At 40.7% G+C, this 15,425-nt stretch overlaps 1 protein-coding gene across 1 annotated transcript in view; it reads left to right on the forward strand.

The window, feature by feature from the left end:
• The window catches only part of PEX5L (peroxisomal biogenesis factor 5 like), a 279,789-nt gene that overhangs the window by 253,371 nt on the left and 10,993 nt on the right, over positions 1-15,425 (forward strand). Inside the window, exons 10-11 of the mRNA XM_029617366.1 lie at positions 6,603-6,800; positions 12,519-12,684. Coding sequence (XP_029473226.1) covers positions 6,603-6,800; positions 12,519-12,684 — 364 coding nt within the window. The remainder of the gene's footprint in view (positions 1-6,602; positions 6,801-12,518; positions 12,685-15,425) is intronic.

Genomic DNA, 15,425 nt, shown 5'->3' on the forward strand with positions numbered 1-15,425 from the left:
CCAGCATGGGTTCCGAAAATTACACAGTACTGAGACACTATTGTTGTCTCTCTCTGACACTGTATTGAGAGGATTCGATCGAGGCCAAAGCTATTTATTAGTAATGTTAGATCTTTCCTCTGCATTTGATATGGTAGATCATAAAATTCTTATTACGAGGTTACAGGAAATAGGTCTCCTAAACAATACTTTAAAATGGTTTTCTTCTTTTTTGAACAATAGGACATTCTCAGTAAAAATTAAAGATAAGACATCTGCCAAAATAAAATTAGAGACTGGAGTACCACAGGGTTCTGCCCTCTCAGCTACCCTTTTTAATATATATTTATTGCTGTTGTGCCATCTTTTAACTGGTCTTAACCTAATTTATTTTATCTATGCAGATGATATCCAGATTTTATTTTCAATTAAATGTAGTTTAGAAGACACTTTTAAAAGTATTGAGATGTACTTGAAGATTATCAGCCAACTGCTAATCCAAATGAAATTAATTTTAAACCTGGAAAAGTCAGTTTTTATGGTGTTAGATATAAAAAATGTAAATTTGGAACAAAAAACTATAGTGTTGAATGATGATACTAGTTTTAAATTAGTTGATGTAGCCAGGAACTTAGGTTTATTTATTGATTTTGAATTAAATTTAAAGACCCATATTAAAAAGAAAGTTAACGAAGGCTTTGGTAAACTGAGGATGCTCAAACATTTGAAACCGTTACTCTCCAGAGACAGTTTTAGAAATGTACTCCAGGTGATGCTGTTCACAGGTATTGACTATTGTAACTCCACAATGTTGGGCCTACCTAAATCATCGATTCAGCCATTACAGATTTTACAGAATGCTGCAGCTCGGGTGCTGACTAATACCAGTCGTAGAGAACATATTTCCCCCGTTCTACAAAATCTTCATTGGCTACCAATTGAATTTAGAATAAAACACAAAATGTTATGCATTATTCACAAAATTCTATATGGAGAAAAAACCGACTGGCTAAATTTGACTATAAGACTACATGTACCCCAACGCAAATTAAGATCTGCTAATAAAGGTCTGCTCACCATTCCTACGGTAAGATCTGCACACCTCAGTGAGGTCAGAGACTGTGCGATATCAATCGTCGGTCCGAAATTATGGAACACGTTACCACCCAATTTGAGACTGCAGTCAAATTTGAAAATATTTAAGAAGGAGTTAAAGACCTGGTGCTTTCGGCAAGCCTAAACAAGTAATCCACAAGATGCAGCCTGAATCCAAGACGGAGAGTTTTAAACCTGATTTTTTATTTTTTTCATTCTTTTTATTCCTTCTTTTATGCTTTTTCTTTTAAGTAATTGCATTTTTATTTACTTTTATCTACATTTTTTATTGATTGTTTTAATGTAATTTTAATTCTAAACTGTGATATTTTATCAACTATTGTTTTTTTTACTGTTATTCTGTAAACCGTAGACATAGAGACATTGTTCTCTCCACAACGGTATAGAAAAGCTATACAAATAAATAAATAAATAGCCTTCTGCTGCCATCTGATGGTGGTAGAAGTGTATTGTGTGTAATTTTTTATTCATGTTAACTACAATTTAATGCAAGAAATTGTAGTTAGATAATAACCTTTTAACATTTTTTTATGCTTAGACATAAGTAAAAATTGCCTTTCAAATTTAGTAAATGGTAAAAATCTTAATTTAAAGACTTAGAAAAAAAGATTCTTCTCTCGGAATAAATAACTTTACAATGGCACATTATTTGAGGACTCCAGAACAGCAAATCAGCAAACAAAGAGGATATTCCTGGCATGATATCCATAAGAAGTGTTGAAAATCTAACTCCATAGCAACATCATACTGATCTAGTTCTATCCCATGCCAAGTGTTCCTGGCGCTACTATTCTATTTGTTGCATGTTATGAAAATTTAATCTATGAAGACAGCAAGACAGGATTAAAATCTCACAGTATGGCATTGGATGGGTACTATGTAAACTACTTTTTAAATAAACTACTCATTTATGCATTTTCATAAATATGCTTTTACTCAGAAGACAATATTCGAAAGCCGTTTAGACCAATAACTGAAAAGTTAACCATCTAAATGGCTAGCCAAGGATATTCAGCGCTGTATGCGACCAGAATTTAGTCGCATAATTTGGGGCAGTCTAGGGGCGGGCCAGAGTTAACCACATTGATTAAGCGGCTTACTCCGCAATATGGTTGTCCTAAAGTTAACCGGATATACTTATCCGGCTAACTTTAAGATAGCTGGTGGTGCTGCTGAGTATCTCCGTTAAATTAACTGGATAGCTATATATCGGCCCCTATATACCTTGACATATATGGGGTTTTTTGGGGGGTTTTTTATTTTTCATCTTTTAACAATATACAAAATAAACTTTTGCATTAGAAATACAGAGAATTTCCACTAAAGTAACTATCATCTCGAAATAATTAACCCTCTTAACTCAGAGGGTTTATAATTACACTTGCTATTTAAATTTCTCTTGTTACATAGGTAAACATGGAGAGAAAAGAAACATAACAGAGGAGCATAAAGAGGAAAAAACAAAATACAAACTTTAGCTCCTGTTTTCCATTCCCAAACTAATTCTCCCCTTATAGTTCACTAGGTTGTCTCCTCCCATCCAAAAAGACCCGCAGTTGGTCCGGTAAGAAAAATATATAAGTATTTCTGGCCAGTTTAATGATGCACTTACAAGGATAACGCAGCATGAAACTGGCTCCTAGTGCTAGGGTCTCAGATCTCATTTGTAAGAAAGCTTTCCTACGCTGTTGCATGGATTTAGCTAAGTCTGGATACACATGTACAAGACCACGGCAGTATAATTCATTTATATATTTAAAATAATTCTTCATAATCTTTGAAACACTTGTTTAATCAAAAAAGGAAATAAAGAGTGCAGCCCTGTCCACAATTTCAATACTAGAATTTTCTAAATATCCAGTTAGGTTTTGAAAGTCCAACCTTTGAACATTTGAAATGGCTGAGACCGAATTGGTTTTTTTAGGTAAAAAGAATAATTTCTTTACAGCTGGAATCTCCTCTTGTGGAATCTTTAAAGTCTCCATTGCATATTTCCTAAAAGTTAACAGGGGTATCTCACCCATTACAATAGGAAAATTTAATAATCTTATATTCAAATGCCTCATATAGTTTTCTATGGATTCCAATCTCCTCGACATATAAGCCCTCTCAGATATCATCGTGGCATTTAAACTATGGAGGCTTTTTATTTCCTCATTTACTTTCTTGAAAGTGTCATCATATTCAACAAATTTCTGCTGATTGTCCCGTTCCTGTGTCACAACTTTAGCTGCAATCTCATCCAACTTTAGGGCCTGATTGTCTAGTTTATCCGACATCCTCGCCATAAGGTCCCAGATTGTATCAAGGGTTACTACTGCTGGTTTAATAAATTGCAGTGGAGGGGATTTTCTTACCCCAACTCCAGTAGATACACTGGCTTCTCCTGCTGGTATGGGGATATCAGTTGCTTCCTGCGCCTCTCCTCCCGGCGAAGCAAAAGCTTGGGTTCTCAATCCTCCTCCAAGCGAACCAGCAGCTTCTGGGCCACCCAGCCAGGCGCCCCCGATGATGTCATCGGTATGAGCCTCAGCCCTTCCGTCGTTGGCATGCGGCAAAGCTCCTAGCAGTGTTCTCGGAGCTGGAGGGCTCAACGAAAGCTCCCCAGGGGAGTAAGGCTCTCCTCTCGCCTGCTCTCCAGCCGGGGTTGAAGCCCTCAAAACAGGTATGGAAGAGGCGAACTCGGATATCAATCATTGCCCAGTAGCAATGTCCGGGTCGGGTGGATATACCCGGACTTTGCCTTTTCTCTTATGAGGCATGACTTTGCAAGGAAAATTTGCCAAAGCTTAATCCAAAAAATCTGAGAAGACTGAGCAAATGGAGTTGCGACCTCTCAGGACGCCATCTTGGTTTCTCTCTACCTGCGACATATATGTTAAGTCCATCTTTTATAATCAAATGTTCTCTTACATTGAACTTTGATGATTCTGAGATCTTTACTGTGATTTATTTTAAATGTAATATGTTTCTTTTAATGATTGTTGCTTTTTCAGCTATTTTGAAAAGCAGATTATAAATATTAAATACATTATCAATAAAGCTGAGTTGTTGCCTCTAGCTTAAGAGTTACCTTATTGTACACCTACTGCTTTTGTAAAATATATTTTGAATGAAAAAATAATCATATGAAGACAGAGAATTCTAGAAAATTATGCCTTAAAACTAGGCATGAGGCTCCCTGCTACTGGAAAGATCCTCTCCCATTGCATGGCAAAAATCCTCCAGATGCAGCTGCTTTGGATCTCATTAACCACCCAAGCAGTAGCGAAGGATCACCTGCAGATGTCACCCAATGGAGGTGGAGGAGGAACCACTGGTGCTCCAAGGCTCAAGGATGATTCTATGTGCAGTGGGGAGTCTGCTTGCTCTACGGTACAACCTGCATCTGAATCAGCACTCAGAGAAGCTGCAAAAGTGTGGATAAGGAACTCTGCAATCTTTGGCTGTAAAGTTACTTGGCATAAGAGCAATGTCCCCCTCCCTCACTGCTTCTTATCAGTTCTAAGCACAGAATGTTCTGTTACTGAGTGTTCTGTTTACTTTCCCATCTTGGAACTGCTGTCAATCACTAAAGTTCTCATTTTCTTGTCTGTTTGTGAGCATTTTTTAGCATTTCACAGTGAAAAACAGTAAATATGAGTTCATTCAGAGGTTTGCCTGTGGCCTTCAAACTAGTCTCAGTAAATTCCATTACATATGCACTGTCTGTATTGCATACAAATCTAATGTGTATTTATTGAGGTCCATATTCAGCTGTTATGTGGCTGTGCTAGTTAGCCAGATAAACCCAGTGCACCACTGAATATACCTCTGGCTATCTTAAAGGTAAACGAATAAAGTTAAACTGGCTAACGTTAGAATAGCTTTATTGTCCAACCAGTGAACTTATCCAGCCAACTTGACTCCTCTCTGATCTTCCCATTCCCTGCTCCTGATTTAGCCAGCTGAAAACCAAGCCAGATATTCAGTGGTGCCACTTAGCTAGATAAGTAGTACTTATCTAGCTTAGGGGGTCATTTTCAAACACTTATTGCATTTGATAAGCCACTATCGCACGCGAAAAGTCCCTTTTCGCGTGCGATAGCATGCTGGGGGAGAAGTCGTGGCAGAATCGGGGCAGCGAGGGGAGAAGTCGGGGTGGCGAGGAGGCAGACTCGGCAGACTCATGGTGGCACTATTGAGTGCAAAAGCCGGCAGCAAAAACACTGCGGTGATGCGAAGGCTGCTGGCTTTCGCAGGGCAGCACCGCCCCCCCCCCCCCCCTCCATTTTCACTGGATTCACCATTCTGCGATAGAATGGTGAATCCAGGCCTAAGTGCTGTTTTGAATATCGGCCTCATTGTGGATCTCCTAAAAATCACTGGCTAGGGGATGCTCCATCACCTGTTTGGGAAACAATGTATTGAAATGAACTTTATTTGAACTGTTATACGATCTGAATTGGTTAATCAAATTACACTATTTATGCATGTCAATATATAATTTCTTGCTTTCCTTTTTGTACATTGCTTTATAAATATGCTTTGAGTGACACTTATCTATGGTAATTAAGTAGTTGTGTAGTCAAAACTAAGAAATCTGAGCATGTTAGAAGTATCAAATATTTCCCAGGCATGCTTAGGTGATGTAAGAAATCATGCAGTGTCTGTGGCAGGCCCAGTCCTATGGAATAAAATGCCAGATGATCTAAGAACTATTTCTGACAATAAGATTTTTTAAGAAGAGTTTGAAAACATGGCTTTGTAATTTGGCTTTACAGGTTAGCACAATTAAAGATTGATCATTAGAAGCAAAGATGGTGGGATAGCACTAAACAGGCAAATATTTTTACAAGGATGATAGAGATTTATTTTCTTTTATATTTTTCTTTTATTGTGTATTTTCTTTTGATTTTATAGTGCTTAGTATTTTAAAATTATTTTTATTTTTTGAATTTTTATTTTATTTCTGTTATATAAGATAATTGTAGTATGTAGAAGTTATGTTATATTATGAATGTTTTATTGTAAATTGTCACAACCTTCAAAATGGGGGTCATTAAATATTTAGTAAATAAAATAAATGTCAAATGAAACTTCTAGGCATATTAAAGAACATTTCATAGTACAATAATTTTTTATTGAATTTCAAAAATAAGACATGAACGCAATCTGGGAGAGCTGGAACACTTAACTCTCACCAGACAGAAACCACAGGTTTCTAGTATAACAGCATTGAGAAGGGGAAGGCCTACTACACAACAACTACTGAGAGGATGAATGTCTTTTTTACAGAACTTGGCAAAAGTTCCTTAAATAATAATTTGTTTTTTTCATTTCTGTTTTCAGCATTTGTTTTTGAAAGCTAGTGAAATATTTGCAAGACTGCTTTACATCATAATCTATCTTGGATACTATAACTAAGGAATTTTTAAAATAAAGATATACAACAGGAAGAATTGTTTTAAAATGTCGACTGATAATTAGAATCACACATATGTTCTTTCTTTCATCCTTTTGCACAGATGCTTAGAGCTGCAGCCAAATAACTTGAAAGCTCTGATGGCCTTGGCTGTAAGCTACACTAACACTGGTCAGCACCAAGAGGCCTACGAGGCTCTAAGGAATTGGATGAAGCAAAACTCAAGGTACAAATTCCTGACGAAGAAGAAAAATGGATCACCTGGCCTCACCAGGAGGGCATCCAAAACATTAGTCGGCAGGTAAGAAAGAAGTAACTGTGTTCAACAATGTCTGAGGTCCATCCGTATTCAGTGAGTAAAAAATACAAGATTTTAAATTATTCAAACATAGAAATATAACCAGAGTCAGTGAAAAATGCATTGTCTATCTAACCCCTAGATTCATCAAAATGCTATACTTTTGTATGATAATGCCTGCGATAAGAAAAAGGGGTGTGGTTATGTTCAGGCATTTACTGAGTGAGAGAGAGAGAAAGAGATGGAGAGAGAGACTCTTTATATGGCTTCATAGTACTGAACTATTTATATCAGTATAGGAGGGCCAGCTAGGAACTCGAGGTGAGGTTTTGGAGGTGGCGTAGGGTTTTGGGGCCAGTTTTACATGCAAAGTGGGACGTACAAACAGCACAGTAGACCTCAGTGAAAATGTGACATCATTTGGAGTGAGGAAAGTCACACAAAGATGAGATTTCTTCAGGGTTCTCTCGCCCTAGCTTGATAGAACCCTGGTAAAGAGTCCATTAAGCTAGGGCGAGAGAACATTGTAGAAATCTCATCTTTGTGTGACTTTACTCACTCCAAATGATGTTAAATCTTCACTGAGGTCTACTGTGCTGTTCGTACGTCTCTGCTTGTAAAACTGGCCCCTAAACCCTGCACCACCAACAAAACCTCACCTCAAGTTACTAGCTGGCCCTGCTACAGCAGTATAAATAGATGACTACTATGTGTGCCATCCCAGGGGCTCTCTCTCTCTTTTTCTCTCTACTCCACACCATTCCCTCTCCCTCGCTCCTCTCCCCTCAGCCAAAAATGCCCGAAATGCAATTTGCAATCTTTATCGTGCATTGTGTTATGGCCATTTCGCACAGCTTAACGCCAGGAAAAAGGTGCAGTTATTTCTGGCGTTAAAAGAGTGCGATAGCGTGCGTTATGCAATCGCATAGTGCGATAATGCCCCTCATTTTCATTAATGCAGCCCAAACCCCTCCCTAATCCCGCCCCTTTGAAAAATTTACATTCGCGCCATAACGCATTTTGATGAATGACCCTGCTTAGGACGGATTTTCCTTAATTTTATGTAAACCGCATCTGATAGAAATAAAATTCCCTATTAATATAGTTTTTTCCAAATATGGTACCAGAAATATAGATGTTGCACACATACACAGATACCTTGATTGGTTTGTGCTCACAGAGTAGGTACATTTTTTTCATCTTGTCCTCTTGGCTCTTTCTTTTTCTCATTTTTTCTCCCTTGCTCCTGCCCTATTCCATGCTTGAATTCTGTTTATTGTCATAATCTTCTCCTTTGCATTCTCTTTGCCTAACCTCCAGACTAAATATCTCTTTTTTTCTACTTCATTCTAATCTCATCATCTGTGACACAATATTTTTCAGCTACTTTACTTTTTGCAATTCCTAGTTGATATAACTGGTCCTTTTTTTTATAAATTACCTTGAAATAATATATTACAATATAGAAGCATTGACAGTTTGTTTCTTGAGTAATTTGGGAAAGTTTTTTTTTAAATTTCTAACAAATAAATATTGATGTTAGAAAAAAAACCACCAAGATCTATTTTACTTACCTTAACTCATTATCACCCATCCAGTGTGCCCTCATATCTGAGCAGGTGTGCCACAGAAAAGTCACCATTGCCTGATGCTCAAATACAGGCCAGCATCTGGGCTCTGCTGTCAGCACCTCACAGCAACAAAGATGCCAGCAGTGGCTCTTAAACATGTAGGAGCTCCTTTCTGAGAACACGTGTAATCATGCATGCCTCTTCCTCCTGGCTACAGCATGAACCTTGGAGAGCAGTAATTAATGGGCCGCATGCAGGGCACAGCTAGCTGGATTCCGCTTTATATGGCACACAATGCACACAGCACCCAGAGCTGTAGCCAGGCAATTTGGTACCTATGTCCAAATGAAAAGCCGTGTCCTCCTCTTTACACAACACATGACACCAAGAGTTGGGAGGCTCTATTCAATGTTTATACAGCAATTCCCATGGCCAGTACAAAGGTATTAAGTGCCCTAGGAAAACTTTACAGCCTTGCACCCTCACTCCATCACACCCTCCTTACACAGAATTAAAAATTATGCATTTATAATAAAAGATTTTACATGAAAAAGAACATTCAAAGCAGTCTTCTGAGGTAAAAATATCACTTACAATATGTATATTTTATTTACATGCACTGCTGATGTGCCAACCAGAAAACCCTACATAAAAGCAAGAGATGCTTGGAACTCATATGGTATTAGACCTACTGCAATGCATCTTGGGCATGGGCATGAGCCTCAGAGAGCCACGAATAAAAAGAATTTATATATAAAAACAGCACTAACTGCCAGCACTCAAACAGTAACAACTCTACCTATGAAAGTTAATATTACAAATATTATACCAAGCCTAAAATAGTAATAAACCCCCTATTAGGAAAACAGAACAATCCAAACTCCTATAGATCCCTACATAGAAACTACACACTAAGGGTAGATTTTTAAAGAAGCGCGCGCAGGGTACATTTGTGCGTGCTACCCAGTGCGCACAAATGTACACCTGATTTTATAACATGCGCGCGCAGTAGCGCGCGCATGTTATAAAATCCAGGGTTGGCGCGCGCAAAGGGATGCACACTTGTGCACCTTGCGTGCGCCGAGCCCAAGGGGAGCCCCAATGGCTTTCCCCGTTCCCTCCAAGGCCGCTCTGAAATCGGAGCAGCCTCGGAGGGAACTTTTCTTCCACTCCCTCTCACCTTCCCCTTCCTTCCCCTATCTAACCCAACCCCCAACCCTACCTAAATCCTCCCCGACCTTGTTTTACTTATTTACGCCTGCCTTTGGCAGGCGTATCTTGCATGCACCGGCCGGCTGCCGGCGCGCCATCCCCCGGCACAGCCACTGTGCCGGAGGCCTCGGTCCCGCCTCAGACCGCCCCAGATTGGTGCCACGCCCACGCCCCTTCCTGCCCCTTTTTCAAAACCCCGGAACATAGCGGGTCCCGGGGCTTGCGCTCGCCGCGCGCAGGAGCAGGTTTTTGGGGTTACGCACGTAACCCTTTGAAAATCTACCCCTAAAGGAATAACTCACTTCAGTCACACATGCAAAACACAGATAGATCCTCAAATACAGAATAAAGAGACCATACAGTATGAATAGGAATGCAGAGACAAAACTGAACTGGAAACTGCAACAAGCCAAATTCTATATGCACTTCAACCTTGTAAAAAACAGAAACATTACCATTCCTCATAAAACAAAATTAGTAAAACCATACCAATAAAAAGAATAATTCAAAATTTATGTATTTATGTATTTATTAACTTTTTTATACCGGCATTCGAGGGCACATCATGACGGTTTACATTCAACAAATGGTTGGAAAATACATAGAACAGGGCATGGGATGGGAACAATAGGAACGAAGAGGTCAAGGTGGAGAGAGAGAGAGGAACAAAAAATGAACTTGCCAGGAACAGGCATAACATTAAAATTAACAATGAGCTATATACAAGGATCAGTGGTATATGCAACAGTTCGGGAAGATATACAATATACAAAGTGGTATATGCAGTTTATACCGTATGTGGCATAAGTGAAAATAATTAAAGAATAGAATAATATTCAATAATTAAAAACTCATAAAAATCTTCCAAACATCAATAAAATATTTCAAAATAGACACATCAAATAACACCCAGCAATTAAAATAAGGATTTTAAAAATTTCCCCATTATCCATACCTTGAAACGTTTGATTTCCAGATGCCCTGAAATTGTCATGGCAGAGAGTAACTGGGGTAGTTGTGCGCACACATGTTCACTCTCATACACACACATGCTCTCTCTCACTCTCCCACATACAAACACACATGCTCTCTCCCTCTCACACATGCTATCTCTCACTTTCCCACATGCAAGCACGCATGCTGTCTCTCACCCTCCCACACACAAGCACACATGCTCTCTCTCACTCCCACATACATGCGCTCTCTCCCACATACTTGCACACATGTTCTCTCACTATCCCACACACATGCACACATGCTCTCTCTCACTTTCCCACACACAAGTACACATGCTTTCTCTCACTCACTTCCTCCTTGACTTAGAAGTCAGCAGCAATCTCTTTCTTCAGTACCCGTGGACAAGGGAATGACTTCTGGCCACGGGGCCTAGCCAGCTCTAGCATTGGACTACTTCTGGCAGGGCACACTCCTCCTCCGCCTCTGAAGCAGCGTGGCCCTGCTGAAATTGATGGTGGGGTAAGCACGGCCTTAGTAAGTAGAAAAGCAGAACAGCCCCACCAGAATCAGCAGTGTTACCAGCAGGGCTGCACTGCTTTTCCACTTACTAAGGCCGTGCCGACCACTCTGTTTTGACTGTGCCACGCTGCTTTTTCTTTTGCTGAGGACTCACCGGCTGCACTGCTCTCATTGGCACATAGCAGAGCTAGTGCACCTTTTGGTAGCGGCACCTATGGCCATGGCCATATTAGCCATAGGCACGCTATGGCTCTGACAGCACCTCCTCATTTTCCCCATTGTGTGTCTCCTTTAAGTCTTTCCAGCCTTTAATGTACATTGCAGGTTGTTGACTCTTAGCTGATTAATCGAGAAAATCAATGGTAACTAGTTAAGTAAAAATAAAAGAGAGCCACTGATCTCCCACCTTCACTTCCACCCATGCTGTCTCACACACACACACACACACACATAGGCTCTCACATGCTGTCTCTCTGATCATACAGGCTCTCACTCCCACACACACAGTCTCTCAACTCACTCTCTCTCACTCACAATCTCTCAACTCACTCTCATACACACACACTCTACAGGGCCTCAGCCTCTCTCACACCTCTTGGCCGCCACTTCATGGGTTGCCATGGGATGGGCTCCGTGGCGGCCCTGATCTTCTCAAGCCGCAGCGAGGTGGGATCTACAGCAGCCCTGCTACATTCGCTATTTCTCCTCTGCATGTGGCCATTTCCTGTCCGCGCAGCTCCGGCAATGTTTTTCTTCTAGGGTGGCACAGGCAGGAAGGAGGAAGGGCAACTAGACGTGAATTTTTCTTCGGCCCATGGTGGGATGAGCTGCACAATGGCCCCACCAATCTTCCTGCTGTGCGTGGCCAGCACACAGCATCAAAGAGACACACACACCCCCGCCCCCACCCTCCCTCAGTATGCAAAACTGTTTCCTGCTTTTTCTGCCGCCGGTGGACCAGATCCACCGGCGGCAGAAAAACTGAAAATCTTCTGCCGACGGTGGAATTGGGTCCACCGGTGGCAACACAGGCCCCTTCCCTGCTCCCGATGCTGCCCCACCGGGTGTGTTGCCCCATGCAGTTACACAGTTTGCACACCTGGTGGCGCTGGGCCTGTGCAGGGAACAGAACAAAGCAAATAAGAGACCCCCTGCTCCTTACACCCACCCCTTCCCCTCCTTCATTCTTGTCCTGCAGAGGAGGAGGAAGGAATGGACAAGAGTTCAGTTTTTATCTGCATATCTGTATTGATAATTTATGAGATGGTGAGATTTTCCTGTGTTCTATTCATGTGACCAATGTGAGGTATTCTGCTAATGCATAGTTTCTGTATAGTTCAGCTCGTTCTGTTTTCCCAATATTGCTAATAATAAAATTAGGATTTTTAACCTGCCTTTCCATATAATGGAATAGATGTGCAATGTGAGGCCTTTACTTCGCTCTTCTTTTCTTTCCTTTCAGCACCTCACTAGAAGAAGTAAAGGACTTGTACCTGGAGGCAGCTCACCAAAATGGGGACGCAATAGACCCAGATTTGCAGACGGGACTCGGTGTGCTTTTTAATCTCAGTGGAGAATTTGGTCGAGCAGTCGATGCATTTAATGCTGCTTTAACTGTTCGGCCAGAGGTAAATTTTGTGACTTTAGCTGGAAAATCGGGCTCCAAAAGCCTTCTCTTTTAAACCTTTTAAAGTTCAGAAATAAGACCATGATGTCATTTTTGCTATCAATAGTTTAATGCCTCTGTTCATCATGTTTGCTGGGAGAAAGTCCCATTTAAACAAAATCTATGAAAAGGTATTTCCGTTTTGCATAGATTAATCTTGTGGTTATACATAGCTGCCTATAATTACTTTCAGAAATTACTTTTCATTTTCTGTGCTCAAAGCAATTAATCAATTTCTTTAGTCTTCATTGATTTGCAAGATTGAAAGAACATGATCAGTCCTGGCTAATTTCCAAACTCTTTTCAGTGTTTTTTGGACCTGGGATGTGTTTTTAACTTTTTTTTTTTTTTTAATAGTTATAGCATTGCATAACCTAGGAACAGAAAGGAAAATCACAAGGACTGGACTTGTGATTTAATGTTTCTCAAGTAAAACCTAGAATCAGCTGACTTTATTATAACCCTGTTTATAAATAAACCTGGGATGTAATAAACTGAAGCTTTCAGAGCAAATACTAGATTCTTCTATAACAAATCCTACTGGAGGTAAACTTTTAGTGGTGCTTCCAACTGCAACATTTAACACAAAATTTTAAACATACACAAAACAACCTGATTTTCAAACACAAAGTACCTGCATAATTTGGATTTGAATACCAGGGTACTGTGCATACATACATGTAACTTGACCCATTGCAAGGTGAGGCTTGAGGTTCAATATGCAGAGCCACAGCTGAATGCTTGGTCCATCTAGCTGCTCCAGAATGTTCTTGCCCTGCCTGATAGAGACTCAGTATATGCAAATTTATCTCATGTATATTCATTGTGGATATCCTGAAAATCCAACTGGCTGTGGGGTCCCCAGGACAGGTTTGGGAAGCCCTGCCATATGGTATTAGGCCTATGGTAACATGGTTGGGTGTGGAATTGGCCCTGGGAAAGCCATGAGTAAACTGAATTACAATTACAGTATTGCTAATCTCCCATACTAAAACAGTACTAACTGCTAGCACTCAAACAGTAACAATCCTACCTATGAAAAGGCAACACTGCAAATATTATACCAGATCCTAAAACACCAATATATCTGCTATTAGAAAAACAAAACAAGCCAGACTGCTATATATCCCTACTCAGAAACTACACGCTAGCAGAATTTCTCACCTCTGTCACATATGCAGAACACAGACAGATATTTACCAAATACAGAATAAAGAGACCATAAAGTATAAATAGAAATGTGCAGACAAAAAGTGAATTGGAAACTGCAACAAGCCAGATTATGTAAACAGTGCAACAGGGAAAAAAGAGAAACATCACCAGTCCTCATAAAACATCAATCAATAAAATCAAGAAATATTAAACATCTATTTCAAAACAGCTGACGAATAGAATAGCAACCAATCATTAAAAACTCAAATAAAACTTTTCCAAATGGCAATAAAATATTTAAAAACAGCAGATACATCAAATAACACCCAATAATTAAAACTAATAAGGATTAATATATCCCCCGCTTTCTATACCTGGGAACATTTGATTTCCAGATGCCCTGAGGTTGTTGTGGATTAGCAGGGAGAGGGAAGGCGTTTGCTACGCACAAACTTTCTCCCTTCTCTCTAACACACACATGCTCCTTTGCTCTCTCTCACATAAACACATGTTCACTCATACACACACACATGCTTGTTTGCTCTCTCATACATGCTCAATCATACACACTCATTCCCTCTCATACATGCTCACACACACACACACATGCTTGTTTGCTCTCTCATACATGCTCAATCATACACACTCATTCCCTCTCTTACATGCTCAATCACACACACACACACACATGCTTGTTTGCTCTCTCATACATGCTCAATCATACACACTCTCATTCCCTCTCATACATGCTCAATCACACACACACACACACATGCTCATTCACTCTCATGCATGCTCAATCATACACACACTCATTCGCTCTCTTACATGCTCAGACACACAAATGTTCTTGTACTCTCTCTCTCATACACACATGATCAACTGTACACACATACACATTCTCCTCATCACACACAAACAGTCCTTTGCTCTCTCTCTGGCTCACACACACATGCTCCTTTTTTCTCTCTGCAGGCCGTATTTCTTCTGACTGCTGGGCCAGGGTGGGAGGTCGATGTTTCTTTTTTCGGACCAGGGGCCATGCTCTTTCTAAATGCTGGAAGAGATGGGAGAGGCCGATGCTCCATGGACTGTGCTTCTCCTGACTTCCCGGGGTGGGAGGCTGATGCTTCTTCTTGCAGCAATATGGGCCACTGTGCTTCTGATTGTACACAGATGGGGAGAGCAGCAGCTTTGTTGATATTTTTTGTTCTGATCTGGGGGGCCGCCACCCAAAGATGGCCCAGATGGTAAGCGGGACGTCAGAAGCAGGCACTGCAGCTGTTTTTCTCCCCTCTGTCAGCAAGAGTTGATCCTGCCCGTGAGCACAGCAGCTGTGGACCTTCTCTAGGGCATGGGGCTCATCTTTCCCGCCACTCTGCTCTGCTTGGCAGCCCCAGCGGGAAGCACAACATGGCATCCAGTGAGGGTGGTTCGAAGCACAGGCTGCAGTCCAAGGAAGAGGGCACCAAGGACCTGGTTCTGACCCTGGTGGACGTGCTGGAGGAGGATGATGAAGAGCTATAGAACAAGGCCTGCAGGGTGCTGGGC

Source organism: Rhinatrema bivittatum, chromosome 9 (assembly GCF_901001135.1).
Source record: "Rhinatrema bivittatum chromosome 9, aRhiBiv1.1, whole genome shotgun sequence".
Taxonomy (NCBI): domain Eukaryota; kingdom Metazoa; phylum Chordata; class Amphibia; order Gymnophiona; family Rhinatrematidae; genus Rhinatrema; species Rhinatrema bivittatum.